This window comes from Cyanistes caeruleus, chromosome 2, assembly GCF_971803275.1.
Source record: "Cyanistes caeruleus chromosome 2, bCyaCae1.hap1.1, whole genome shotgun sequence".
NCBI lineage: Eukaryota > Metazoa > Chordata > Aves > Passeriformes > Paridae > Cyanistes > Cyanistes caeruleus.
The window spans coordinates 71,282,122-71,308,387 of record NC_141702.1 but is presented as its reverse complement, the minus strand read 5'-3'; the positions used below and the strand labels follow the sequence as shown (position 1 = coordinate 71,308,387).

At 47.8% G+C, this 26,266-nt stretch overlaps 1 protein-coding gene and 1 long non-coding RNA gene across 9 annotated transcripts; one reads left to right on the top strand and one right to left on the bottom strand.

The window, feature by feature from the left end:
* Window positions 1-739: 739 nt before the first annotated feature.
* RHOU (ras homolog family member U) lies at window positions 740-7,891 on the bottom strand. Its single transcript, XM_023923859.2, has 3 exons — window positions 7,552-7,891; window positions 6,706-6,764; window positions 740-3,732 (listed from the first exon to the last, which is right to left on the bottom strand). The coding sequence occupies exons 1-3, from the start codon at window positions 7,874-7,876 to the stop codon at window positions 3,277-3,279; spliced, it is 840 nt and encodes a 279-aa protein (XP_023779627.2). The 5' UTR covers window positions 7,877-7,891; the 3' UTR covers window positions 740-3,276.
* A 451-nt stretch (window positions 7,892-8,342) lies between these two features.
* On the top strand, window positions 8,343-24,883 carry LOC111926884 (uncharacterized). 8 transcript variants are annotated; one of them, XR_015283386.1, is made up of 8 exons: window positions 8,371-9,640; window positions 13,395-13,647; window positions 13,846-14,127; window positions 14,649-14,773; window positions 17,542-17,621; window positions 18,361-18,499; window positions 20,767-21,031; window positions 24,011-24,883. It is a non-coding gene; the product is annotated as an uncharacterized LOC111926884 (long non-coding RNA). The 8 variants fall into 8 exon arrangements; XR_015283385.1 differs by lacking the exon at window positions 14,649-14,773 and adding an exon at window positions 10,269-10,774 and having other exon boundaries at window positions 8,420-9,640; window positions 13,395-13,614; XR_015283381.1 differs by lacking the exon at window positions 14,649-14,773.
* Window positions 24,884-26,266: the final 1,383 nt, after the last annotated feature.

Sequence of the window (26,266 nt, the reverse complement as noted above, 5' to 3'; positions counted from 1 at the left end):
TGGCATGGGAGGACACCCTGGTATGCCACTCCCTGCATGCTCCTCAGTATCCTCTCAGCTCCCAGAAAAGCAAACACAGTGGGGACAGTTTACCAGCCTTGACTGGTCCAGAGCAAAGCTCCTTCCCTGGAGCAGTTTTGGAGCAGGACACTGGATCCATGGGAATGCCTGGAGGTCTAGATGCTGCTCCCTGCTCAGCTAAGACAGTGGCACCGAAGGGTGGAAGGTTTTTGTGTCACAGCCATCCACAGCTCCTGGGCACGAACAACCTCAAACCTCACTCACCTTGGCCCTGGCATGAGAGATGTGACATAGAAAGGAGTGGCAAGACCTATGGTGCCAAAAGGGAACAGGCTCTGCTCTTCCAAGAATGATTCCTGGCTCCCCCAAGGACACATGTGGCGCAACATGCAGCAGGCCAAACACCCCAGTTGTGCTGTGCTCCCTGCTGCTCACCCCGCTTTCAGGGCCAGGCACAATGAGCCTGTCCATGACTCACAGGGCTGCAGCAAGATGCTGCTGTGTTGGCAGGGAGACAGAAAGCTGGCCATTGTACCCTTCCCACCCAGTCCAGGCCCCTGGGGATGGGGCAGTGAAGGGAAAAGGCAGCATTTTCCGGGCAGAGGCCTTTTGCTGGGGCACGGGGAGCACAGTCCCAGTACTTTGCTGTGTATTGGCACAGTGCACAGCCAAGGGACTGCCCTCCAGCCTCCTCGAGCAGGCAGCAGAGGCAGACACGTACACAGGTCAGAATTTATTTCCAAATACCTCATTATATCATTCTCACATGAAATATTTCTTTTGGAATATAGCCTACACTTAGAAAACAGAAAAGAGTTTTTTATAAGGCACATCAGATTATAGACTACATAGAGACATCTCCCCCTCATTTATGCTCATAAAATACCAGTAATTTTAAAAGTAAGATTTCTAAAACCTAGACCCTGTGTAGCCCCATGTAGAGCAGTATCCATAGTTATCAGACCTCAGTTTACACACACCTAGTAAAGGGCTATAACAAGTTGTATATAAATCACATCTTCAGAAACAGTCACAGCTGGCTACATTCAAAAGTAATGCTACTCCAGACTATGAAACAGGCTGCTTATAAAGTATAACCTACTGCTTCCAGTTCAGCATGATATCTAGCAGTATGATCTTGTAGAGGAAATTTTGTTATTTTTGTAAATGGAAGCTTCTCAGATTCAAGCCTGTCTCCTCCTAAAAACCACATTTTTGAGCGACTGAGACTGTTTTTTTACAGAGAAGCAAAGCACCCAGGAGAAATCTAGCTTTGTTTTTCTCCAAGATGTCAGCATGACTGCATATCTAAAATCCTGTCAAAGCATTTGAGTAAGAAATATAAAGGCTCAGATGTTAATTTCAGGACCAGTAAACATTAAACCATTACCAACCAAGTCAAATGCATCCAGCTTCTGTGCTATGGAAACTGTTTTCCAGGCTCTTCCAGTGCAGAAGCCAACATATTTTTATTGAATTAGGCCCTAGGTAAAGATTTCCATCCCATTTTCAAGTTTTCAGTGATGGAACATTACCCATTCTGCACTCATTCTTCTGTAGAGAAGGAAAAAACACTGTCTGTGGAGCCTATGCCAATAGCCCAGAATCCATTTACATAGTGTCATTTTCCTTAATGGGCCAGGAGGTAAACTGTGGTCAGCTTTATCAACTCAAATGGCCTCCACAGTTCTTTATTTCAGACACTGATTCGCTTCTGATGCAAAAGGGTTCTGGCCTTCTGTCATTACAGTTTAGTTTAAGAATAAGGAAAAGGTCACTTCAAGGCTAGGGCCAAAGAGAAAAAAAAAAAAGAAATATAATTTGATTTTGAACTATCTAGGGGAGGGAAAAAACCTAACTGTGGCCATAAAATGGCAGACAGACAACACAAACTAAATGTTCTCTGCAGAACAGGTTTAAATACTGATCCTTGCAGAGAGTCACATTATCATTCGGGTCTCTCAAACTCACTAGAACTGCAATTAGGCTTAGAGTTCAATAGGAACCAGATTCAGAGAACAGGTCACACTCAGTTGTGTTGATCCCTCAGCTACATTTAGGCACATTTAAGTTAATCTGTTGGACTGATCTGTTAAAAAAAAAAAAAAAAGAATTATCAGTTACATTGTGGGGATGGCCTCAGACAATTTCACAACTATAAGCTTGGACAAGATTCAACTACAAATGACTGTTGCCTTTAGAAGGGAAATATTTAACTCGGTTAAAAACAGCATAATGAAGAGGATGCAGCAGCCTCAGTTTCTAGAATCCAGTTTGTTATAAATCTAAATCTGCCTGATTTATTACTTGTTTAGCAGCCTTAAAAGGTAAAGTGGGGCATCCTGAAATTCTTGGCTGTAGACTTAAAACCAGATGCTGTTTAGATGGTGCTGCACAGGTATTTGTTACATTGCTTAGAAAGAAAATAACAAACCCAACACAACAGTATTTACATTCCTTTGAGCTGAAATAGATGAACTGTCGTCATGTCTGCAAAAACACAGAGGAAATCGCCACTGCTCGAGGTAGCGAGTTAAAGCTTGGTCATGTTCTTGGGCTTCCACTCGGCTTCCTGGGAAAGGCAGGGGAAGGAGGACAGAAGGGACTTTCTGAAAGTCAGGAGGTGACAAATGAGATGTCAGCTCCATGAGGGATTAGGTTCCCTCACCACAAGCTGAAGGTATATTCATGACCTTTTTAAACCGTGGCATTTGCGTATAGATTACACCTCTTGCATACCCTTTTAAAAACGATCCCTAAGAGCATTGGCTTGGGAAGACACAAAGAGAGCAGGAGTGGGGTTTTAAAGCTACAAATGTCAGTTAGGAGGCACAGTGTTATTTTTCCCTTTGATCGTCCATGTACAGAGCTCTACATTTCCACCGTTGCTTGTGCGTTCCTCCTGCAAAGCCCTGGCAGTGAAGGCCTCTGTTGTGCTCCTCCCCGTCACATACACCTTACAACAGAAGAAGTTGAATCCTTTGGACAAATCCTTCTTAGGTCACAGACACATGGTGCTTTTTCTTTCCTTAATGAGAAGTCCTGGTCACAAAACCGGGTGCCAGACCTGATATACAGCAATTATTTAACTAAGAATCCTTCTGCAACCCTTGAAAGGGCAACCGAGTTATCCAGTAGCAACATATACACATACATACAGATCTACACTATACACTCAAGATGACACGAATTGAGATTTCAGCTAATATAGCCTCTATTGATTTCCTCAGAGCAGCACTCAGGTCCTTGCAACCCCTATACAAAACAGCAGTATTTTTTCCACCAGGATTTGGAGAGGTTTTTCATCTTGTCTGGAGTCCTACATTTGGATTTCTTTGGTTGCTGCTGGGTATCCGAGTACTGAATGCCAGCCACGATGGCTGCATCAAAGACCTCCTTGAGGTTTTTCTGAGTCAAAGCGGAGCACTCGATGTAGGACGCGGCTTTTATTTCCTCAGCACAGAGCTTTGCAGCCTCCTCCGAGACTGGCTTTTCTTTGCACTTGTCCAGCTCGATGAGGACTTTGACATCCTCCCGGAGGTCTGACTGCGTCCCAACCAGGATAATGGGCGCTTTGGGGCAGTGGCAGCGAATTTCAGGAACCCACTTCTCACTCACGTTCTGGAAGGACGAAGGGCTCACCACGCTGAAGCACAGCAAGAAGATGTCCGTGTTGGTGTAGCACAGAGGCCTGAGCTTGTCGAATTCATCCTGCACAGAACAAAACTGTGTTAGCACTCCACAGAAAGAGCATCTCGACAGGCACCCCAAAATGAGCACCCAGAACACTCAGCAAGGGGTGACAGAAGCAGAAGCCACCTGTACCCAGCCTGAGATCTCGTGGCTGCCAGCCAGCACACACCCTGCCACCACTGGGCACACAGAACAAAGGTGGTGGCTTCCCCGCGTACCTGAGATTTTCCAGCTAATGCTGCAGGTTATTTCAAGTGCTTAAATATCTCCTTTGCTCTTTGTACACAGGCCCTCTGCCCTACTTCAGCAAAGCTGCGGGAAGCGGGTTACGACACACAAAGCCACAAACCTCTGAAGAGGGAGAGAGCACTTTCTCCAGGCTCACCTCCTCTGAGTCAGTGAGCAGCTCTGAGGAGGAGCACTGTGTACCTCAAAGCTGTTCTGCCCACAGACCCGGGCAAGGGCAAAGCAGATATGCAGCAGCATGTGTACCTTTCTGGGTACCTTTCCTGGTGGAGACGGCTTTTAAACTGGTAACTACTTAGCAACATCCTACAGGATATGGGAATAATTTCCCTGCCATTGTGCCCAGGGATTTAAATCTGATGGGAAGCAATAATGACTTTCAATGTGCAGGCTTAACATGCCAATGGCATAGAGTAAGAGCTTTACCTTTCCCTCCCACCCATGCCACATCAAACAAACTGCACACAGCTTCCCAGCACTACCCTTCTGGGTTTTTGGTTTTTTTTTTTTTTGTTTTTTTTTTTCTTTTAGTGGGAACTCCAGCAAAGCAAGGCCCTTTTTCAGCTTCAGGACTAAGCCACAAGAAAGTCAAATGCTTCATGGTAACAAAGGTGTGCTGATCCTCAGGGAAGAATGCAGCTAGAAGAAAGGGTTACTCCAGGCAGGCTGCTTTTATGCTGACAGCAGGATAAAACCAGGGTAACACTAGCAGCCTAAACAGGTAGGATTTGCCTCTGCGGCAGTGACATTTTAATTAAAATGGACCGTGTTCTCAAATGCTTGGAACTGAAAATGCACAGAAACATAAATATATGAATATATTGCTCAGTTTATTGATGAATTGCAATTTCATCAGCGTGTTAATTTTTGAGATGTGAAATTTTGCTTTAAAGCCACTGGAGGCCTAGGACATGCAGTTTGAAGTCCCCTGGAAGCCTCAGAAATCTTGTTCTTCTCAAACGAATTTTTGTAGCAGTATCTCTGAGAGAGGCAGACGTTTATAAAACACCAGTCAAGAAAATAAGATTCATTAGCTCTCTTGATTCTCACATTAAGGCTCAGAGGAAAGCAGGCTCTCACACCACTCAGCTCAAGAAAAACCCCACATTTACTGAGAGATGCTGCTCTGAACAACAGGGCTGTTCACAGAAAGGCACCTTGCCATGTAATTTCCTCTCCTTGCTACATGAGAAACCTCAAAAGGGCTCAATTCAATGGGTTTGGAAGCAAACCACAGATCTGAAGGGTTCTTACTAAGATGAAACAGTTCCCTTTATATCCTATGTACAATCCTGCTATTTCAATGGTAGGTACATGGCCTGCAGGGACTCCACACCTTTTTGGGCTAGTGGTGCTGAAATAGAATTTCCCGCTGCCTGGAGTGTTTTTTTTAGCTCCAGATTTCAGCAGCCATCTCCCAGCAGCAGTTTTATCAAAGTAACCAGACAGGAATCTTTTACTCACGGCAAATTCTGTCAGTTTAGAATAACCCCTTCATTTTAAAGGCAGTAACTTTACCCATTCCAGCTGCACTTGGGCAGCCAGAGCAAACACCTTAACCATCAAGGACAGGGAAGGCAAGGGGTGACAGGGCCTGTTCATCCCTCCTGCAGCTTGCAGCTGCATTTCCACAGGCTGTCACCCCATGGCAATTTCACCTGTCGTGCTCTGCATACACACATGCACAGCCAAGACTGTTGCATTACCAACCTATCTCTTCAGTAGGACACAAAATCATGGGACAGTTCTGCTGTTTGACTTCATATCACTACCTGCAGAAAGCTGTTTGTAGGATTTTAGCTCTGGTTTGTAGGGCACACTGCTGTCTACTAGTACAAAGCCCTTACAACCCCGTTCCTAAGTAGGGCACCCAGTTACTACTCATCTAAATAGGTTTGTATGTTAAGACCACTGAGATTTTTCAGCGTGGTTTTGGTGAAGGCATAGACCTAGATCCACAAAACTACACAGGACCCTAACTCCCACTGCCTTCAAATACAGCGAGGGAGCAAATATATTTTTGCCTAGTTTTGGTTATCCAGCCTCGACCCTGTGTTGCACACACTGCTCAGGGTGGTATAAGCCTGGGTCTTCCAGAAAATCTGAGGCGGTAGGACATGGGCTCTTTTTATGTATCAGGCAAAGCAGGAGATGAGAGGCATCCTCATCTCTTCAGGTTGTAGATTACAGCAAACATCAGCTTTGCGGCGGCAGCACTTTCTAAATGGGTGGGAATGGCGAATAGGAACCCTCCACAGACAACACCCAATAATACTTTTTTTCTCCCTCCAGCTTCTGTGCCTTCAAAAACACAGCCTCTATCTCTGGACACCTACAGCAGCTGTGGTTGCTTTGCACGCATACATGCCAAACACCCCAATTCTTAAACCCGCAATTATTTAGCAAAAATAAAAACAGTGACAACCGCTCAAAGAGAAAACCAGGCGGTCGTTGAATCCCCAATATGTTCAGCATTTCTAGTCTGGCTAAACAGAGCTGCAGCTTGAGCCAGCAGAGCAGTAGCCTATGCCCAGCCCCTATATGGAGGCACAGTATGTCCCCCGCCCTTCAACAGACAGGCAAAGCAGAGAGTTAAGCAGCAGTGGAAATGACAGCAGATAATAACGTGATCAAACACTGGGAATACTTTCAAATCCATGAAGTCATTTGCAGGACTACTTTGCGCAACAGCAACAACTTCTCCCCTCCCGCTGTCACTTAAATCAAGTAAGTGGCTCCACTGACCTGACCAGCTGTGTCACAGAGCTGAAGTCTCACCGGCTTGCCATCCACAGACACAACAGCTTTTGGAGAGAAAAGACGGAGGGGGGAAAGCTATGGTGAATTCAACTTTACATGTTTTCCGTTAAAGAAAAAAAATTAAAAAGTAACATTTACCATCCCTCAGGTTTTATAGCCTTTTCTTCAATTATTCTAGATTTAACAACTTAGCAGAGCTGGAAGGGAGTCCGTCGCTAACACACGGGCACACACAAGCCCTTCAGGGCTTTCCGATTCATTTTACTACACGAGATGAGTTAGGCAGAGAGGGCACAAGTCCACCGCAGGCAGCGCGGGGAGCGAGCCCGGCAGTCTGGGATATTCTTCTGCTACAGAGGTTTAGCTTTACTTCCTCCTATACATTCAGCACGCCGAGGACACGAAAAGCCCCCGCTGAATCGCAGAGAAACCCCTGGACTTCCCCCTTTGTAAGGGCAAGACAAGACGAGTATTTAAACCTGCCCTTTAGGCGCATCCGATGTCCCCGAGAGCGCTAAGCTTTCCACCGGAGGGTTCCCAATTAAAGCCCGGCTCTGGCCGCGCATGACACCCGCTGCCAGCCCGGCTCCGTTACACCGGACACCGGCCGGTGCTGCTGGCTGCGATGGCAGCCTGACAAGCTCGGTCCTGCTTCGTAGAGTCCTGCTCCCCATAAATACATCACGAAATCACCGAACCTGGACAACATCGCGTCCTCTCCGCGCAGCCCAGCCATGGCCTCGGGAGCGGCACGGGCGGGACGCGCCGCTCCCCAGGACGGCAGAACCCCCTCCCGCCGCCCCGGTGGTCGCCGCTGCCCCGGTCACTTACCGGAGAAGTTGTCGAAGGCGGTGGGGATGTACTCGGTGGGGTACCCGTTGGTGGTGTAGCTCACCACCAGGCTGGTCTTGCCCACCGCGCCGTCTCCCACCAGAACGCACTTGATGCTGCGCCGCGGCTCGGACCCCGCTCCGGCCCCGGCTCCGGCCACGGCCCCGGACCCCGCCGCCCGGCAGCGGCCGCCCAGCGCCGCTCCCAGCGCCGCCGCCGCCCGCCCGCTGCGCACCCTGCGCGGGGGCACCGGCGGCACCTCGCAGCCGCCCGGCGGCACCGGCTTGCTGATGTATCCCGCCTCGCCCTCCTGCTGCGGCGGCATCCGCGCGGCCACGCAGAGCCCCGCGGCCCGGGGGGCGGCGCGCTGCCCGGAGCCGCCGGCCGGGGGGCGGCGGGGCGCGGCGGCGGTGGCGGCGGCGGCGGCGGCGGGCGAGCGGTGCGGGGCCCCGGCGGGCCGGCAGGAGCGGCGCGACCGCCGAGAAGCCAGCCCCGGTGCCGCTGGCGGTTCCCGGGCGCGGGCGGTGGCGGCGGCTCCCGGCGCGGTGGCGGCTCCCGGCGGCTCTGCTACCGCCGCGCCCCGCGCGCCAGAGTCCCGGCCGCCGGCCCCGCGCCGCCGCGTGACACAGCCGGCGCGGGGAGGAGCCGGCGCCGCGCGGCCCGGCACGGCCGCCAGGCGGCGCCGCAGCGCCCCGCCCCGCGCGCACCGAATGCCGCGGGCGGGCGGAGGGGGCGGGCCCCGCCGCGAGGGCGCGTCTCTCATTGGCCCGCTCCCCCCGCCGCGCATCGCCATTGGCTGGGTTCGGCGGAGGGGGCGGTGCCGCCCGGCCCGCCGGGGCTCGTGCCCGCCCGTGCCCGCGGAGCCGCCGTGAGGGCCCTCCCGGCCCCGCCGGGCAGCGCTCGCCTCGCCGTGGGGCAGCGCGTCGGGCTTGGCAGCGCAGGAGAGCCCTGAAGCTCCGGCCGGTGCTCTCGGCGTGTTTGCCGTGGAAGCCGCTGAGAGAGCTCCCACCTGCACGCTTGGGGAGGGGTAAACTGGGCCGTGTGCTGTGGGAAAGGGGCCACCTCATTTTTAGCGCCTTTGAAATAAGTTGGCCATGGAAGGTTTTGAAGTAAAACACTGAAAAAGGAAGGCTGATGAATAGCCTGGCTCTGTTCTCGATTGGAAACGTTATTAACTCTTTTCTTATGAGAACCTTAAAAGAACTACACAAATATGAACCGCACCACCTGAAGAATCTGGGATGTCTCATTTGACAGGCAGCAAGTGCATGTATCTGAACTTACCCAAATCAGTGCTGATAAGTCTATGTCAGAGTTGAGATTTCAGTTTACCATTTTTAGCATCGCTGAGTTGCCAGTGAGTCCTGAAGTGCTGCTTCCCCTTTCCCTCAGTGAAGTGGAAGCCCATGTGAGGCAGCACGTGCTATAGCTGCCCATCATGGCCCATCTGTATTTCCCGTGGTCACTGGAGATGACATCTTCCCGATCCTTTAAACCCTGGAGCGGTGTGGTCTAACCAACAAAAGTTCATGTTTCATGGAAAAAAGTGCTCTGTGCAGCTGATCTTTGCCTAAGTGCCCTGGCCTCTTCCATGGGAAGAGTCACTGTGGTTCTCCATAGGGCTATGGCTCTTTGCACAGAGACGTTTGGGACATTCTGAAGCAGAGCCAAAGACAAGGTCCCCCCTGGCTGAACACAGCCGCAAAAACCCCAGGTTTGATACATTGTGCATACTATTGAAGATACATGGAAAAACATCTCCCTGGAGCCCCATGCCAGCTCAGCAAATCGTAGAGGCTCAGTGCCACCCTCATGCTCAAGGCCCATAGAGGCCATTGATCCTCCAGTGGGATGTCCCAGTCCTGCAGAATTCCCTTCCCTTAAATGAACAAAGATGGTGCTGTCACATATGGAATTAGCCACGGAGAGAGCCATCACAGGGCACCCAGCTACAACCAAGACACATTTTCCCATTGGGTGCTTTCATACATTTATCACTCCTTGATGAAGCCTGTGAGAGATCACCCACACAGCTGCCCTCTGCCGAGGCAGAAGGACTGGAATGGGACTGCCTGCACTCATGCTTATAGTTAAGTAGCAGAAATGGCTTAGTTCATACCTTTGGTTATTTTGGTACATATTCCTTGTGGAGAAGCCAAAGTTAGAACAAAAGCATTCTATTTTAATTTAGTGTAATTATAGCCTGTCTACCTAGAAAAGCTGAATTGCTTTAACAATATACCGCAGCTAATTCCCTAGAGTATGGATGCAGTTGTGCCAAGATAATGCTAATTGGGCTTATTCTTGTCGGGAAAGGGAAAAATTATGCGTGCATTGCAGGCTTGCTTTGCAAACAGCTGCAGCTGTTTGAAAAGTTACCTCCATGGCAGCTTGTTGCCACACTTGTTCTTGGGCTTGCTGCCTCCATAGCAAAGCCTTTCAGCAAGCGTGCTCCACGGCCACCTGGCTGCAAAATCACAGTGTTTAATTCAGTATTAGGTACCGTCAGCCCAGCAAGTGTTCCGTGGAAAAGCCTGAGACTACTGCGTGGCTGCTGTGCTCTAACGTGAGGGAGCTCAGAGATATTTGTGGTGTGGTAACATCTTGAGTGGCGATGCTGTTTCAACAGTATAAGCTCAGTATTAGAGTGATGCAGGTGATAAATCACATCCCTGAGCAAAGTTAGGTACCAACCCCAGTACCAAAAATTTCCACAGGTTCTCCTTTTCCTTAAAGTGAGACAAAAGGGAAATGGATTAATTGCACAGAGGTTTGTGTCCCTTCTTCTGAATTGAAAACAAGCTGCTTTTCAGTGGAACTCTGAAGGTTGTCAGGATCTGCATAAAACAAGGAATATCTTCAGTCATCTCTGGTGTACTTCTTTGAGTATGGAGACTGGATACTGTTACTTCTGGTGCATTTCCTCCCTACTGCTCTGTGCAGGGGGCAGAGCTACATTTGCAGCCCAGTGTTTCATTTTTATTATGCGTGGTTCCCAGTGTATGCCTAGCTGCGTCTCTGCACAAGACAAGGCATTGCTGGGGAAAGGCATGCCCATTGGGAAGAGGTACAGCTTTTCAGGATCTAGTTCCCTCGGAGTTCATTCTTCAGGCTCTGAGCAGCACCCAAGAAAGTTGTCTCCCGCACACGTGAGCTTTGATAGAAAGGCCCATTGTGCCTGAGGAGCAGAGCTGTCAAGAGGAGTCTCCATCTCCATGCCAAGGTTTGTGTTACCCTTCTGCCAGAGCCCACAGCTGGCAGTTTTCCATCTCCTGAAATCCAGAGGAGCTTTCCACCTCAGGGAACAAGAAACTGGAGAAAAGTCAATAGACCAGACTAGCTTCATACCACATTTATGCAAGGAAAGAAATAAAAGGAGCACTATAATTATATTTTAACTACCTTTTATTCTCAGCAGCATCTCATAAATCAGGTACCTTGTTAGGACTGTGGAATGTCATACAATGCTGGAAGTCAGCATACAGTAAGTATGCTGTCAATAAATGCAGTAAAGATTATAAGCTGCTTTGCTTTGGCCATCTTGGGCAGTGTGTCCTGACATGACGAAGTCATGACAGCAGATGAATTTCTGTCCATTTTGTCTGGTTTGGGCAAAGAGAAGGTGAATAGATGCACTGCAATCTCTGACACCACACCAGGATGTGGCCCAACTGAGAGCACAAGAATGTGCAAGCCACGTCATCCCTTACCAGCAGTGGCAAATGGCAAATTTATGTCCTGGATCAATGCCATGATGAGAACTCATTAAGACAAAAGATGGACAACCACAAGGAAAACTCCCGTAGGTGGGAGATGAGAGGGCAGACAATATGTACTGGGTGACAATCCATTTGAATGGCACTGAAAGATGATGTGAAAAATCTCCTCATGCAATGCTGCAAGCAAAAAATGCCACATGTACATTTTTAAACACCTTCAGCAGACAAGTAGAGCTGATGCATTGAGCTAAATAGGCTGCAGTGGGACAGCTATAAGAGTCTGCATTGTTTCTGTTCTTGGGGAAGGGGGTGTGAGTGGATTCAGAGCTGCATGGTTGGCCTATACTGTAATGTACCCTGCTCAGTACAGTAGCCTTTTGTGTAAGAGGATGAGCTAACCGGTTGTTTTGCAGAGGGGGGCCCGTTTGCACTGCAGCAGCAAGTCAGAGCAGCTCCCGGGCAGCCGTGGTGGCAGTGGGCTGAGGGGGCATTGATGGAGGGATGCTGTAACAGATAGCCCCTGTTTCTGAGCTTTTGGCCTCAATCCTATCACATGCACACATCTTACAGGTTTGAACCCAATTGTTTTCAGAGCTCTAAGCTAGGGGATAAACAGGCTTAACTCCACATAGGTCAACAGGGTGGCAGTTGTCTGTCTCTGGGCTGAATTTGACGCATTATCAGCCAGTTCACAGAAAAAGCTCTTGCTCTATCCTACATGCTCATGTTAATCAAATATTATTCTTCAAGAAAAAGGACAGCGAGAGGAAATTATTTTATCAGGACGTGAAGTAGGTCATTGTTATACCCTGGATTATCATTTTCCCTATGATACAAAAAATATGAACTGGATGTTTGCCTTGGAGAATGAAAGCTTTCTTTTCTTCTTTTCTTGCAGAAACGTGAAAAGCTTAACAGGGAAAGAGGTGAGGGAGTGAGGCAGCATGCTCTGAACATGATGTGATGGACTGCTGCTTGTTCAGGGGAAGGGTATGGCCTGCTCTGCAGGACTGTCACCAAGATATTGATCTTTGTCAAGAAGAGCAGCCCCAAGATTTGGAAAAACATCTATCTTTGATGCCTCCATTCATTTTTCAAAGAGTTGGACCCCAGCAATTCAACTGAGCTGATCATTGGCAGGAGAATTGGGGAGAAAAGAAAGGGAAAGAATAGGAAAGGAGGGAGAGAGCAAAGAAAGGACAGCAAACCAGGAAAGAAAAGGCAGCTTTTATAAAGGACTGCTCTGACCTGCTCTGACTCTAGAGAAGTGCCTTTGAGGCTGTTCTATGAGAACTGTGAGGGAAAAGGGCTAGAGAAGTACAAAATATTGGTACTTGTATATTTGATTTGTAGTTTCAAAAATCATACCAATTTGCCAGAGCTTTTTTTAGTAACATTTTCATGCCCTATGTATGGATTGCAGGGAAGTTTTCATTATCTGGGGAATAGTATCAGTAAGTAGCACACATCATTAACACAATAAATTCTCACCACCCTGCCTGCTAAGTTATGATTGAATTTAGGGCAGAGTACCAAAAACTCACAGACAAACCTGTTGTTGAGATAAACCTGGGAAAAAAACCCCACAAAACCAAAACAAAGCATAATTGCTTCAAGGCTCCCCAATTCCTAGTTAATTCAGAAAACAAATTGACCCTAGCCTCCTATCTGTGATCCCTCTGCAGGAGAACCACGGTGGGAGGTGAGCCCTTTATCTCACTTTCAAAATCCTTTTCAGCTGATCTGGGGTCACAGATGCTGAAAAGCACTGCATGTCCTGATTTTGTGTGACAGTCACCGATTGCTTGTCATGTAAGCCTCTCATTGCCTTGGGGCTGCCCCATTCCCTCTGGGTACGCCAGAGCTGGGAGCTCTGCCCAGGGCTCTCCCTGCCAGCTCAGAGCAGGGATAAAGCAGTGGACCCAGTAGGTCACCTGGGCACTGCTGGGGAAACACTGGATAAGACCTAGGTGGTGACAGATAAACGTCCTGGTAAGAAAAATAACAAAGATACCAGTTTGCCAAACATCTGAATGATGGAACTGTCCCTGCCTTGGAGAATATTGCATTTCACTGCCCTTCTGCTCACTGGGATTTATAACTATTCTTCTGTTTCTGCCACAGGAGGCCCATTTACAGAGACAACCTGGAGAGGGAGGAAGTCCAAGGACTAAGCTGAAGGAGAAGAAAACATGCTTGGATAATGTGCTGCACACTGGTGGGACTGGTGGGAGTGATGGAGGAGAGAGCTGAGCAGAGAAACAACAGCACAGTTTGGACACATCTCTGAGGAGCCAGAGCAGAGCTGCCTGCACTGGGTACAGTCATGGTATCTGCAGCACAGGTACTCTTTGCCAGACTGCCTGTCAGCCAACAGGTGAATCCCCTTATTAGTTTTCCTTAGCTGGCATAACCCCACTAGTTCCCCAGGTAGACTCCCAGTACAGCTGTCAAAATCCTACTCTGCTATGCTTTTATTCTTTAGGGGTTCTCTCCAGCAGCTGGGAAAACTTTCCTTTCTCCTATGCATTCCCTTCCCTGTTAGAGCAACTAGTGAGTAACTTTTCTGCAACAGCCTTCCTGACAGTTGTAGCATTCCCCAGAAGAAACCCTGCTGGCTGCCTCTGCTGATTCCTGCTCCAGCCCTGATCTCATCCCTGATGTGACAACTCTCTTCAATCCATGTTGGAACTGAGGTGACATGCAGTATTTATGGACATCTTCATGTGACCACAGAGGCAGATAGACCTCCATGGCCTTCATGCCCAAGTGGACTGTAGTCCAGCATCTCCCATATACACTCCTACCCCAGTCTTCAGTGATCTAATCTGTATTCCTGAAGTTGTCTATCTCAGAGGTATTTTCTGTACAACAAACATTTTCCTTTTTAGACAGGCTAAAAAGCCTTTATCAGTTTTCTTTACAGGGTGATGTAAAGAATGTAAAGATGCATCTGTTTTGTTTTCACACTGGTTAAATATCCAAAGTCTCCTTGAATGGGGATGAACCCCAGCAGTCTGTGTGCACCAAAATTCATTGTCCCACTCTGTGCACCCCACCCACAAGCCATACCCAAGCTCCTCACTCTGCCAGAGTCTCAGGCTTCAGGACTGCTTCATAGAGGAGTCAACATCCAGAGCAGCCTGCCAGACCTGGGCTTTCTTTCCCACAATGTCCCCCATTATGGCACTACAGATTAAGAGGTCTGGTCTCCCAGACCTTCAGAGAAAGAGCTGGGAGGTGCCAGGGAGACTCCACCTCTGCAATTGGAGATGCAGAGTTTGTCTCTGGACCAGGGACTCTTCCTTGGCCAGACCTAAAAATGCTGACACTTTTACATGGATAAAGTAAGTGCAGGGATATGTCTTTGCATTTCAGGTGCAGGACTGTGTGTAGGAATAAGGTCCCTGTTTGCAAATGATTTGTGACAGTGGATGATGCGATCAGACCTGACTGGGGAACTGGGAAGAGGCAGCTGCAACCCAGGCTGGTGGCGTAGAGCAGTGAGTGCAGAGGGAGGGAGTCAGCAGTGAGGGAGAAGTTTTTGACATCTTAAACCCAAGTGCAAACACTGTGAGAGGAATGGAAATGCAAGACAATGATCACTCCATGTGTCCCCTAGGCATAGTGAGCCAGGACACTAAAAAGTCTTATAATGCTGGGTGATATGGTACTTGTAAAATATGTTTGGATTGGGCTGAAATGGCCACCAGCCAGAGTGAACAGAGTGATCAGAGCTCATCAATACTCCCAGGGGAAATCCACCACTGTGGGGTGTCCCCAGGGACACCTCTCACTGGGCCATACACATCCTTGTATGAGGGGTCAAACCAGCTTCCTAATGGGACCCTTCACTTTTGTTAACAATGCTGGGACGTAAGGAGAGCAGAGAGATCTTGGATCTTGGATGCTCCCATGACTGCTTCTTCACCCTCCCACTCCTGGAAGCTTGGCCCAGCCAATATATCTGTGCTGATCTGCTTTTGCAGACAGTTTGTCCCATGCATTTTTAGCTGGTTACTCTGAAAGTCTGAAAAACAACTGGTCTTAGTGTTATCTCTTTTGGAGCCAGCCACTTCCTCTTGGTATCAGACTTGGAAGAACCCCATAGCCACTGCTGAAAAGCCTTTTCCCTTTCCACATTTAAAAATCTTTTCCAAAAGCAGTTGCTAGGATGTCCTTGTTGTCCCCCTTGGTGGGGATTGAAAGGCTTGGAACAAGCCAATGCAAGTGTTAGTTTTATTGAAAGTGAGCAAGATGTTCTTCCCTGATAGCTGCCCGACTTTGAGGGCAGGAATTGCAGGAAAGCATCCACGGCTCCAGGGAAGCTTTGCAGAGGAGCAAAAGTCATGGCTTTTTCTGTGCTGCATGGTAACACAAAGGCAGGAAATCAAAGAACAGGATTCACTTGGTGCAGAGCAAACCCTGCCATCCAAACCAGCACTGTCCTTGCTCAGGTGGTTGTATGTGGAGGCTCTCAGGTGCCTGCCTGATCTCCAGCTTAGCTGAGCCAGCTATGTCCATCCCCTGTCCCTGCTGCTGGCAGCCATAGCTGGGGAGAGCAGGCACTTCTCAGCACACCATGCTCCACCCCACCTGAAATCTGCATTGGGAGAGAACTGTGAGCAGGTTTGGGATACTGGAAAGCAGATATACAGTTGCATTTCTCTTTTCATACTTCCTATTCACAAGTTTTCAGGACTGCACTTTTCAACCGTAATAGGCACACATAATCAGACATAGAAACCAGGGACAGTAGAAGGGTTTTTTTTCCCTTTCAAGCATCCTGTCTGTTCCTAGGACTCCCTCACTAACATACAGGGCTGGGCCCAAGAAACTGCAGTTCTAGTCCATTGGAGCTGTGTTTTGAAAAAAGACTTTCCAAAACAGTACTATCAGCAAGGCTCTACAAGGCAGACCCTTCCAGAACGGTTTCCTTTCACAAAGTAATGTTTTCACCAGTCTGGTTTGAAACAGTTTTCTGAACAGAATGAAATTCCAAGGACTCCTTTGCTGGATAACTCTGACAGACTAGTGTCCTTCCTTAGCTGGGGAGGGAAGGAGCAGACAGAATTCATGTGCCAAAACCCAAAACTCTACAGCAAAACTGTTGAGTGCAAACTGAGCCTCAGTTTGTCAGTGTTTGAGAAGGTACTTTGCAGATGTCTTGAAGCCCTCAGACTAAAGATGTGAACAAGGGCAAAGCATTACTGGTAGATAATGTGATCCTTGCTTCAAACCTGCTTCTCTAGCTGCTTTACGGGTCTCTATAACTTTGATAGAGAGTGTTAGAGCAAGAAGGACAAAAATGCTGTACTTCTCCCAGCTCTGGTAGATGTGGAGAAGTGACCTAGGGGCTTTAAGCACCAGCCTCTGTTAGCTGTAAACACAAACCACTGAAAAGTACCAGAGCTTTCCCACTGAAGTAAAGGCATTGGGAACAGGAGATTAATGGGTTGCCAGCTGTGTCGGCATGATAAGCCAAGCAAGAGCCCAGACGCTTTCAGTTGAAAATGGATTGAAACCTCAGCAGGGACACATGGCAAATCAGCCAGAAGCCACACATGGAAAACTGAGCAAGGCAGCACAGGCAAACATTCCTTATCTTTGCTTTACGTCAATAGAAATGGCATTGTAAAAGAGGCAGCAAAGTATTTGCTGGAGAGGAGGAGGGAAAAGTCCACAAGCTTTCTTGGCTGTACATGTAGGTTTTAAAATGCTACTGTTTTCCTCAGAAACTTGTCATTGAAAACAAGCATCCAGTAAAAACCACCCAGCAAGTTCTTCCAGAAGGCTTGTTTGCTTGTTTTGGTGGATTTAGCTGAGCTGTGCTGGCAGGAATCTGCCTGCCACTGCTGTTGTGCTCCAAAGGCAGTTGGGAAAGTACAACCTCTTAAACCAGTCTAAAGCACAGCTGTGATAATTACACCATCTACTATGATTTGCCACAAAATAGGACTCAGGGGAGAGGCAGACCTCAGAAGTCTGGGCTTTCTACAAGGTGATGTTGTCTGCAGCCATGTCCCTGTTTCCCACAGCTCCTGCTTTTACAGCAGCCCAGCTCAATTACCTTCATCGGCCTTTTCTTTGCTTTCTGATTTTATTGGTTTTTTAGGGCTAATTAACAGAAGAGTGGATGAGTCCCAGATTTCTTGTGTGGGTTTTTGGTTTTTTGTTTTGTTTTGGTTTTGGGGTTTTTGGTTTGTTTTTTTTTTTGGTGGTGGTGGTACTACTTTTCATTTTGCTGAGTTTTCCTTTTGCTTTTAAGCAGTTGTATGCAAGAAAATAATTTTTCCTACCAGTGGCAATAATGAGGACGAAGAAAATTCAGCAAGGAGAATAACAATTAAGGTAAGGACATGAGTAGGTTTTGCCTCCTCATCTTCCCTCAGCTTTCCAGCCCCACCCTGAGTGGGTAAAGGGCCCTGAGCAGCTCTGCTGTCAGTGCCCTGGAGCAGGGAAAGGCACAAATATTCCCTCCACACAGGTGTGCAGGTGTCAGTGGGAGGTGAGCTGGGAGAAAAAACAGGCTGGGATAAACACAGCTGAAGCCTCACAACCTGGATCCATCCTTGCCCTGTGGAGCCGCGGTCTGGCCACTGGCCGGAGCAAAGCTCATCGCCAGGTTCTGGGCAGGTCAGGGCTCACTGCAGCTGGGTGTCTTAGGGCAGGACCACCCACTGCACACTGGTGGGGAGCTGCAGATCCCCACACCAGGTGCACAGGGCTCTTCAAGGACTTCAGCCGAGTGCCTGGGAGCTGGCTCTAGAAACCTGAAGGTGCTTTGTCAAAAGGTCCAGTTATTCAGGTATCAAAGTAATGATATCACTCATAAAAATTATCTCAGAATAGGATTGTTGATGAAAGAGTGCATTTTCATATAATGCCATAATTAAAGAACACAGATTCTCTGTATTTGTGGTCCCTGACACCATAGTGATGGACATGATTCAAGAACAGAGACAGATGACCCAGTAGCTGAGTGACTGATCATCTCCCTCTTAACACATGGGTGGGGAAAATGAATAGAAAAATTGGAATGGAGAAAATGGAAAATCCATGGTGCTGAGCTGCTTTCTGTTTTTCTCAGGAGAGGAACTTCAGGCAATGTGTCTGTAAAGCACCAAGCAGCTTCCACTCTTCCTGACCCCACCAATTTCCTCTGCAAAAACTATCCGTATGGATTTGACACCTAGCCACTGAGAGGCCCTGAGGCCTCATATGTCTCAGTAAGTCAAAACGTATTGGGTAGAGAAGCCATGTGCCTGCCTAAGCATCTGCAAGTCCCTCAGGGTCAAGTTAAGTGCAAGCCTGATCCTGTTCTCTGAACCAGGCTTGCCTGATGCATGCCCAGCCTCAATAGGCTGGGTTTCATCTCAGCTGCAGAGCTCAAGAGGAGGTGACCCCTGTCTTGCCTTATGTGGTCCTGGGCAGCTCAGCATCCTCACCAGACCAGGGGCACATCTCCATGGCTGGCTCATCCTCACCAGCTTTAAGCCCAGAGGCTGGGGCAGGAGCTTAAGAAACAAGAGGGCTGTGGGACTTGAAGGCTTCTCTGCAGCCATGTACCACTTTTAGTGTTTCCATGAGTCTGCTTCTGCCCTCAGACCCAGGGGTTTAACAGTACTTCCCTGCTCCACAGGGATGCTGGGTTGAGTCAATCCATTAAAAGCTGTGCACTGCTGAGACACCAAGCCTTACAGACACATAAAATTATAAAAACAGGCCAGGGAGTGTTTTTCACTCTCAAGACCCATTGGCATGCCCAGCCATCATCCCCAGGAGAGACAAGCTCCTGTCCCCTAGAGCAGGAGAGCTGTGCCCAGTCCACCTGCTGAGAGCCACCCTGGCTCCTGAAACATGCCTGGGCGTTGGCTGCAGGAGTGTTTGCTTGGGCTGGGACAAACTTGTGCAAGGACAATGCCAACCATTTAACTGTATGGGCAACTGTCTGGGCCTATGCCCTACCTTCTCTTTATTAATTTATTAGTACCTTACTGCTAGCCTACGCTTGTATGGACAGAGAGCTCGTCATGAACAAGGGCAATAAAGTGCCTGCCAGGGGAAAGTTCAAAGCATTTTATTAGTTTTGTAAGGTAAAAAAGGTGCATTCTTTTCTGCAGTTCAGTCTCTCAGGTAACTGCAGAGCTAGGTTTGGTTGATGCAGGAAGTATGATTTTTTGTGCAGTGCCTGGCAGAGGGAGCCTTGGTGGCCATGCATCACTGCTACCCCAGCAGATGCTGCTGCTGCTGTTATGAACAGTACTGAAGCCAGGTTTAAGACAGGGATGTAATGCTCTGAGTGACCAGCTTACCAAAGAGAACAAAGAAATTATTATAGGGCCAGAGAAAAAATAAGGGGCAAAAAAAAGCTAAAAGAAAACAAAGAGCCATTGACAAGAGACACAAATTAGCTGGGTCTCGAGTGTCCTTCCCCATCTGATAAAACAAAAATGTCCAGAGCAACAATTAACAAAAAAAAAATAAAATATGAGGGGTAGAATATCTGTTTAGCTCCAGGTACTGACTACCACACAGGGCTCTCTTTTTCTGTTCCCATGCTTTGGTTTGTCTTGGGTCTTGGTTAATGTAGAGCTGGTTTTGTGTGTGTGTGTGTGTGTGTGTGTGTGTGTGTGTGTGTGGTGCAGTCCCCATGGGTTTGAAAGATGCCTTTGGCAAAGGAAGGGAGGCCTTCCTGAAGGGCAGCAAAGGAGTGAAGTGGGCTCAGAGGATACAGGAGTGTGCTTTGGCTGCTCCTAAGGAAATACAGCTAGGGGTAGGAATTAGAACTGGAAAAGCACTCAAGACTGGATGCAAATTTAGCCGGTGTTTAGGGTTGGGAAGACAGCACTGAATAAAAGCAATGCAACAGAAAAGGAAAGCTGTGGAGAGTACTGCTCCTGGACTGCTCTGGGGTACATTGGGCTGTTGCTGGCTCACTGGTCAGCGTTGGGGTGAGGGAAGTAGGGGCTGTCCCTGCAATAGGGCCTTATGAACAATAGGGAGCTGAACACTCTTCACTTTTGCCACAGCAAAGGGAAATAATCCGTTCTCCACAGTATGTGGAAGTAAATAAGAAAGCAAATAATGAGCTCAAACCGCAGCTTGGAAAGCTCAATACAGATGGCAGAACATACTTTCCAGAGGTGTGGACAATTGCATGTTGCAGTTGCCTCCAGGGACTGAGGCATCTCCAGCAAGGTGAGACACCCAGGGCTATCAGGAATGGTTAGGGACAGCTCATTTTGTTTCTAGGTAGCTGGGGTGCAGTAGTGATTCCTGACAATCGCTCTTCCAACCATACCTTTGTAAAACAATCCAAGGACTGTCAAGGGCTATAGTTCCATGATGATTTTCACTGGCAACAGAAAAGAAACCAGACAAAGCCTAGGTTACATTTCAGTGCTCTTGCTCCCTCACTATAACATTTGTCTGTGTGTGTGGATGTAGATGCACCTGTTCCATTCACTTTTTCTCCATTCACTTCACTGACCAGCTCCTCTTGTCCTGTGGATCACCTGTGTGTCCCTGAAGGGCAGCCTGAAAACCACAGGAGCAGATATCCTCATGGGACCCCTTTTGGGTCCCTTCCTTGTGTGTGCCCAGCTGACCAGTGACAGGACCACTCACCTCTGTGGGTGAGGCACACATGGATACTGGGTTCTGAGCAAAGCCCTGCCTGTCTTGTGCTGCTGTCTCCCGCTGCCTCCACTACCTGTGAGAAGACATAATCAAGATGTCAGCTGTACAGCTAGATGCTGGTAAGTACTGTCTGTCCTGGATTTTAGATTGCTCTCCATCAAAGAAAGATCACAGAACAAGAAATGACGTTTGTTTCCTACAGTCTTTTGTTTGAAAATAGAAGTTGTTCTTAGCTATATTATATCATTTACCTGTATCACACCATCTCTCTATGGTCTCACTGGAAAAGTCTTCATTTGGTTTGCAGTAGTGCCTCTTTCCTTCCCTGCTGGATTGACAGGCTCAGCTGTACCCTTGAAATTGGTGTAAATTTCTTTGACTTTGCACAGCACCTAGTGGCACCATGGGTTATTCAGTCAACATTTCCCCAACAACCTTATTGCCACAGCATGAAGCAGAAGGGGAAATCCCTATCTTAGTTAGAAAATAATTATAATTTCTTTTGTCAGTAAACTGAGGAAGCATGAATTGAAGGTGAAGAAATAAAAACATAATTTTTTTTCCCCAATGCAGTGGGAACTGGATTCTGCAAACCTCCATGCAGCTTGCTTCCCTGTTAACCGAAGCATAAATGTTCTTGCGTTCGAGGCCTCTCTCCCCTGACTGGAGCTCTTCTGCATGGCTTGTCCTTCACAAGCTAAGTGACAATAATAAATTGTCCTACTTAAGCAAGGGACCTATTTCACCTCCTCACCACACTCATTAAAAAATGGCAATGCTAAATACACTTAAAGATCAAAGGCCTCATATGCAAAACAGGTCCTGTGCAGCAAACTGATGGGTGTCTTAGGATTTTGTCGCTATGGTGCTATTGCCTTGACAAGTTAAAATATCCCACGTCAGCCTCTATGGTAGCCTAGAAAGAGAAAGAGCCATCAAAAAATAACTGAATGCTGTCTTTGACTACAGTCATTGAGTAGTTAATTTTTTTTTAAGCTTTAATCATCTTTGACTTCAGGTTTGGCTATTAACCCACCATCTGATCATTAACTCTGCTGTCTGAATGACTGATTTCCAGAGGATAGGTCCAAAGAGGGATTGGTTTTTAGGTTGGGGGTTTTTTTCTGAAGGACTTTAATATCTCCTACCAGCAGACAGACAACGTATTGAATCCCCTGTAAGACTCTGGGGCTGAGCAGGGAGGTATTGCAGGTTATCTGCATAGAAACACACTGCTCAGAGCTGATAAACTCACTGACACTCTATCCTGCTTTCCAATTTAACGCAAGCCTTGCTAAGCAGCAGGAGTAACCTGACTCAATTGTTGAGGGTCACAGCTTGAGGTCCTTAATCAACATTCCCAGCTTAATCAACGGGAGTTTGGCAAGCCTAAAACGCAAATCAGGATATTTCTGGTGTTTACCCTGGTGCTTGTCCTTTTCCTTCCAGAACAGCTGGTTAAAGGTAAATGTAATGTTGATGCAGAAATGATCAAATGTCAATTGGACTTTCTTTTTTTAGCCCTTTTTTGTTTTTTTAAATGCCTATAGTTGAAATTTACTAAAGGTGTCTCGGGTTGCAATGCAAGCTGTAACCAGAAGTATGTATTCTATTATCATCTGTTAAAACCAGGTGGGGCTGTGTTCTTTGTCTCTTCCACAACCCATCCTCCCTCCAGGGGGATATCTTCTGTTAATGGGCCATTGAGTCTCACTGCATGACTGATAAATTCCATCATCCCATTGTCAGATGCTCCACCCAGGGGGAGGAGCCAAGCATTCCTACCTGGATATAATCTGAGACTTGGAACACCTTTCAGTCAGCCTTTCTCCACTGGATTTCCAGAGGAAGACTGGGCCCATGGATCCACCACCACTGGATCTTCAGAGGAAAACGACACCCTTCTACTTGATCATGGCTTCAACAGAACCACATCTGTCACTCCAGCAGCCACCATTTAATCAGACTGCTACCAACAGCCTGACCAACAGGGTGTCAGGTTGTATTCTGACTCTGTCAGTGGATTTTTTTTGTACTACTGCATTTTTATTTCAATTTTCCTAGTAAAGAACTGTTTTTCCTATTCCTATATCTTTGTCTGAGAGCCCCCTGATTTCAAGATTATAATAATTTGAAGGGGGTGGTTTTACATTTTTCCATTTCAAGGGAGGTTCCTGCCTTCCTTAGCAGACACCTGTCTTTTCAAACCAAGAAAAAAGGCACTTTGATGATCTGCTAATAAATGAAAGGAACAATTTTTTTTTTCATGAATAAACTATTTTGACTCACAGTGCATATCCTAAGCCACAAGACCATCCTGCCTTCCTGACTTGAGATCCATAAGACCAAGAAGCTGACTCTGACTCAGCAGAGCAGGGCTGGGATTGGACTGTGTTCACTACATGTATCTTTCTTCCGAACAAAACACAGACAGAAACAAATTAGGAAAAACCTCTTGTTCACTGGCCCTGATTTCTCCCTGGGACTCACTGGGGTTTTGATTGCTCCCTGTGGTAAGAGAATGAATTAAGCTCAGATTTATAAATAGCAGACTAACCACCCCTGTGCTGACAGGCACAAATGTCAGGAAATATGTAGTTAGTTACAACAGCGCTGCATCTTTGAACTTTAATTTTAACTACCTCTGTCATACCAGGGAAAGCAGAATAACACATCTGGAACTAAAACGTTCCTGCTACACTTTTCACACTAACTATTTCCAGCTTTCTTCCAGATATGAGTTTTCAGCAAAATGTTGTCTAATTGAAAAAATTCTTATTCCTTAAAACTCTTGTTTTTCTTATGAGACCTACAAAAGAAAATATGCCCAATACATGTCTCAAATAGAAGTAGTAAGGAAAAAATTATGAATATCAAAGCATCCCTTTTTCCATTGTTGACATTTAGAATGTTTTCTTTATTAAAATATCTTCTACATTTTAAATAATTTTACTTTTAAGTAATAATAATAAAATCTTGAAAGCACTGAAATTCAATATTACCATTGACTCAAACTGCATTTTTATTGTTTGGCTGCAAATATTTTCCATGGCTTTGTTTTCTGTCCCATTTTGTGACTTGACTTTTTCCATTTCCAGCACCTTCTCTCAGCTGAAAACGGTAACCAGATATTTTGTGCCTGAATAAAAAATAGAATGAAATTCCAGCTAAGACAGCCCACATGTACCTCTGGAATATGTTCACAGAGGAGCAGCACACCTGTGCTATGGCTTCATATATAATAGCAAAGCTTTGCTGTAAGTCAGCCAGGTGAGAAGTGTTCCACCAGACTGATCACGCTACCACCCTCCTGTATGGAGCTGCTAGCATGAAGTTCAGCAGGACCACAAAGTGGACAGGACTGGACAAAAACTGGGGGAGAGTAATTTTTCTGCATACATTTATTGAATTTTCCATTGCAGAAGTGCAATCATGTTGATTCACAGTTGGCAGAATGAGTGTCCCAGCGTAACAAAACCACCAGGTTTTCCAGTGTTCCTTCCCAGTGCTAAAATCCTACAGAAAAACCTGCTCCTGTGCACAGGGAGAGACTGTTCCTGGCGGAGGCAAAGCTCACAGTGAAGTACCAGCTGTAGTATTGGAGCCAAGAAGTTGCAGAGGCAGCTGCTGCCTGCCTTTCTCGTGTTGCATGCCTGTCTCCAGCCCTGCAGAGCCGTGGGACCAAGAGTGCATCAGCAGTGCTGGCTGCATCCAGCACACTGTAAAGCTGCCTCCTCAGGCTCAGGCTGCAGATCACATGTGAAAGATTGAAAGATGTATCCCAGGAATGAAATAGTTCCTCTGTCAATATAGCTCATAGCAGGGCCTCTGGCAAAAACCTCAATATATAACTACAGCCACCTCCAGTCAGAGTTGTCACTGTGCCTGGGGGCAAAAGCCACAATAAAGCCTAGATCCAGGAGCAGCTGCACTTTCTGTGTGCCCTGGGCTGGGATGTTGAGCTGCTGGCACATGGAGTTGCTGTCTCTGGGGCTGTTTTACAGCTTGGGTGTTGTGCTGGATGATGGGCTGTGGGCACTGCAGAGTTCCTGGGCTGCAGGGCAGCTGGGATGTGGGGACGCTGAAATTCGAGCATTTGGGAATCTGGGGCTTGGTGCCAGGCTGCGGGTCTGCAGGGCTACAGAAATGGACATTTGGGTGCCAGTCTGCCGGTGTGATTGGTTGTGGGACTGCCGGGACACCGAGCTGGGGAGGCGAGAGGCTGCTGGGCACAGGGAAATGTTGGGCTGGAGGCTGTGGGATCCAAGGCCTCGGGGCTGCTGAGTGGAGGGGCTGAAGGATCCCAGAGCGGCGTGCAGGGGTTCTGCGGGGCTGCGAGGCTGCATGCTGGGCTGGGAAAGGTGCGGGATGGGGGAGATCAGGAGCTGCTGGGCTGGGAGCGGAGCTGAGGCGATCCCGGGATGCGGGGCTGGGGACGGGGCCGAGGCGATCCCGGGATGCGGCAGCGGCGGGCTCCCTCTGCTGGCCCCGCTGCCTTGGAGCCCTGCAGGCCCGTGCCCTGCTTTACCCGTAGCAGCAGCCTCAGTTCACAGAGATACCCACGATATCTTGATGGGTTTTTTTTCCCTTTGTGCCTAGAACTGGCAACAGGAGCCTGCATGCCCCATCCGCAGTGTCCTGTGGCACCATCAGGTTACTGATTTATTCCATTAGCCACAGCTTAGAGATCACAGCTTCACACTCAGAGGCCAGTTTTCCACGGGCTGGAGTCACTCATACGACCCCAAACCTTGGCATTGTCCTTGTTTGCAGCTTGCTGTGGCTGTGTGTGTCGCAGAGCTGTGAGCAGGAATGGCACCTGATGCCCTCAGCATCCCTCTTGTCCAAACTGCACAGCAATCCTACTGAGCACCACAACAAAATTCTGTTTACAGGTACTTAATGAATCTAATTCTCCTTCTCCCAAGGACTACTGGGACACGTACACAAGCACTGCATGGCGGAGGTATTTTTATTTCCTTATTGGATACTTTTGCTTCCTACTCTAAAAAACCTCCAATATCAGGCATGTCCTGGTGCAAGTACAAATAGGCTGTGCTGCACTCATTTCATCTCCTCTTGGATAAACTAAATAATTGCTCACCTGGTTCACTACTCATCAAATGTAGGCAGTGGCAGCCCCTTGGACACAGCACGCAGCACAGCGAGTTTCCTGGAGCTGTCCTGTACCACTTGTGCAGTGTTAGCAGCACTGCTACACCTCAGGGAGTGAGACTTGGTGCAGCATTTCTCAGCACTCACATGCCCCTTGAATCACCTCTGGAGATTCTTATTCAAGCACCCAAAAACCTGATGCTTGAATTGCTCACGAACAGCAGGAGGAAATCACACTG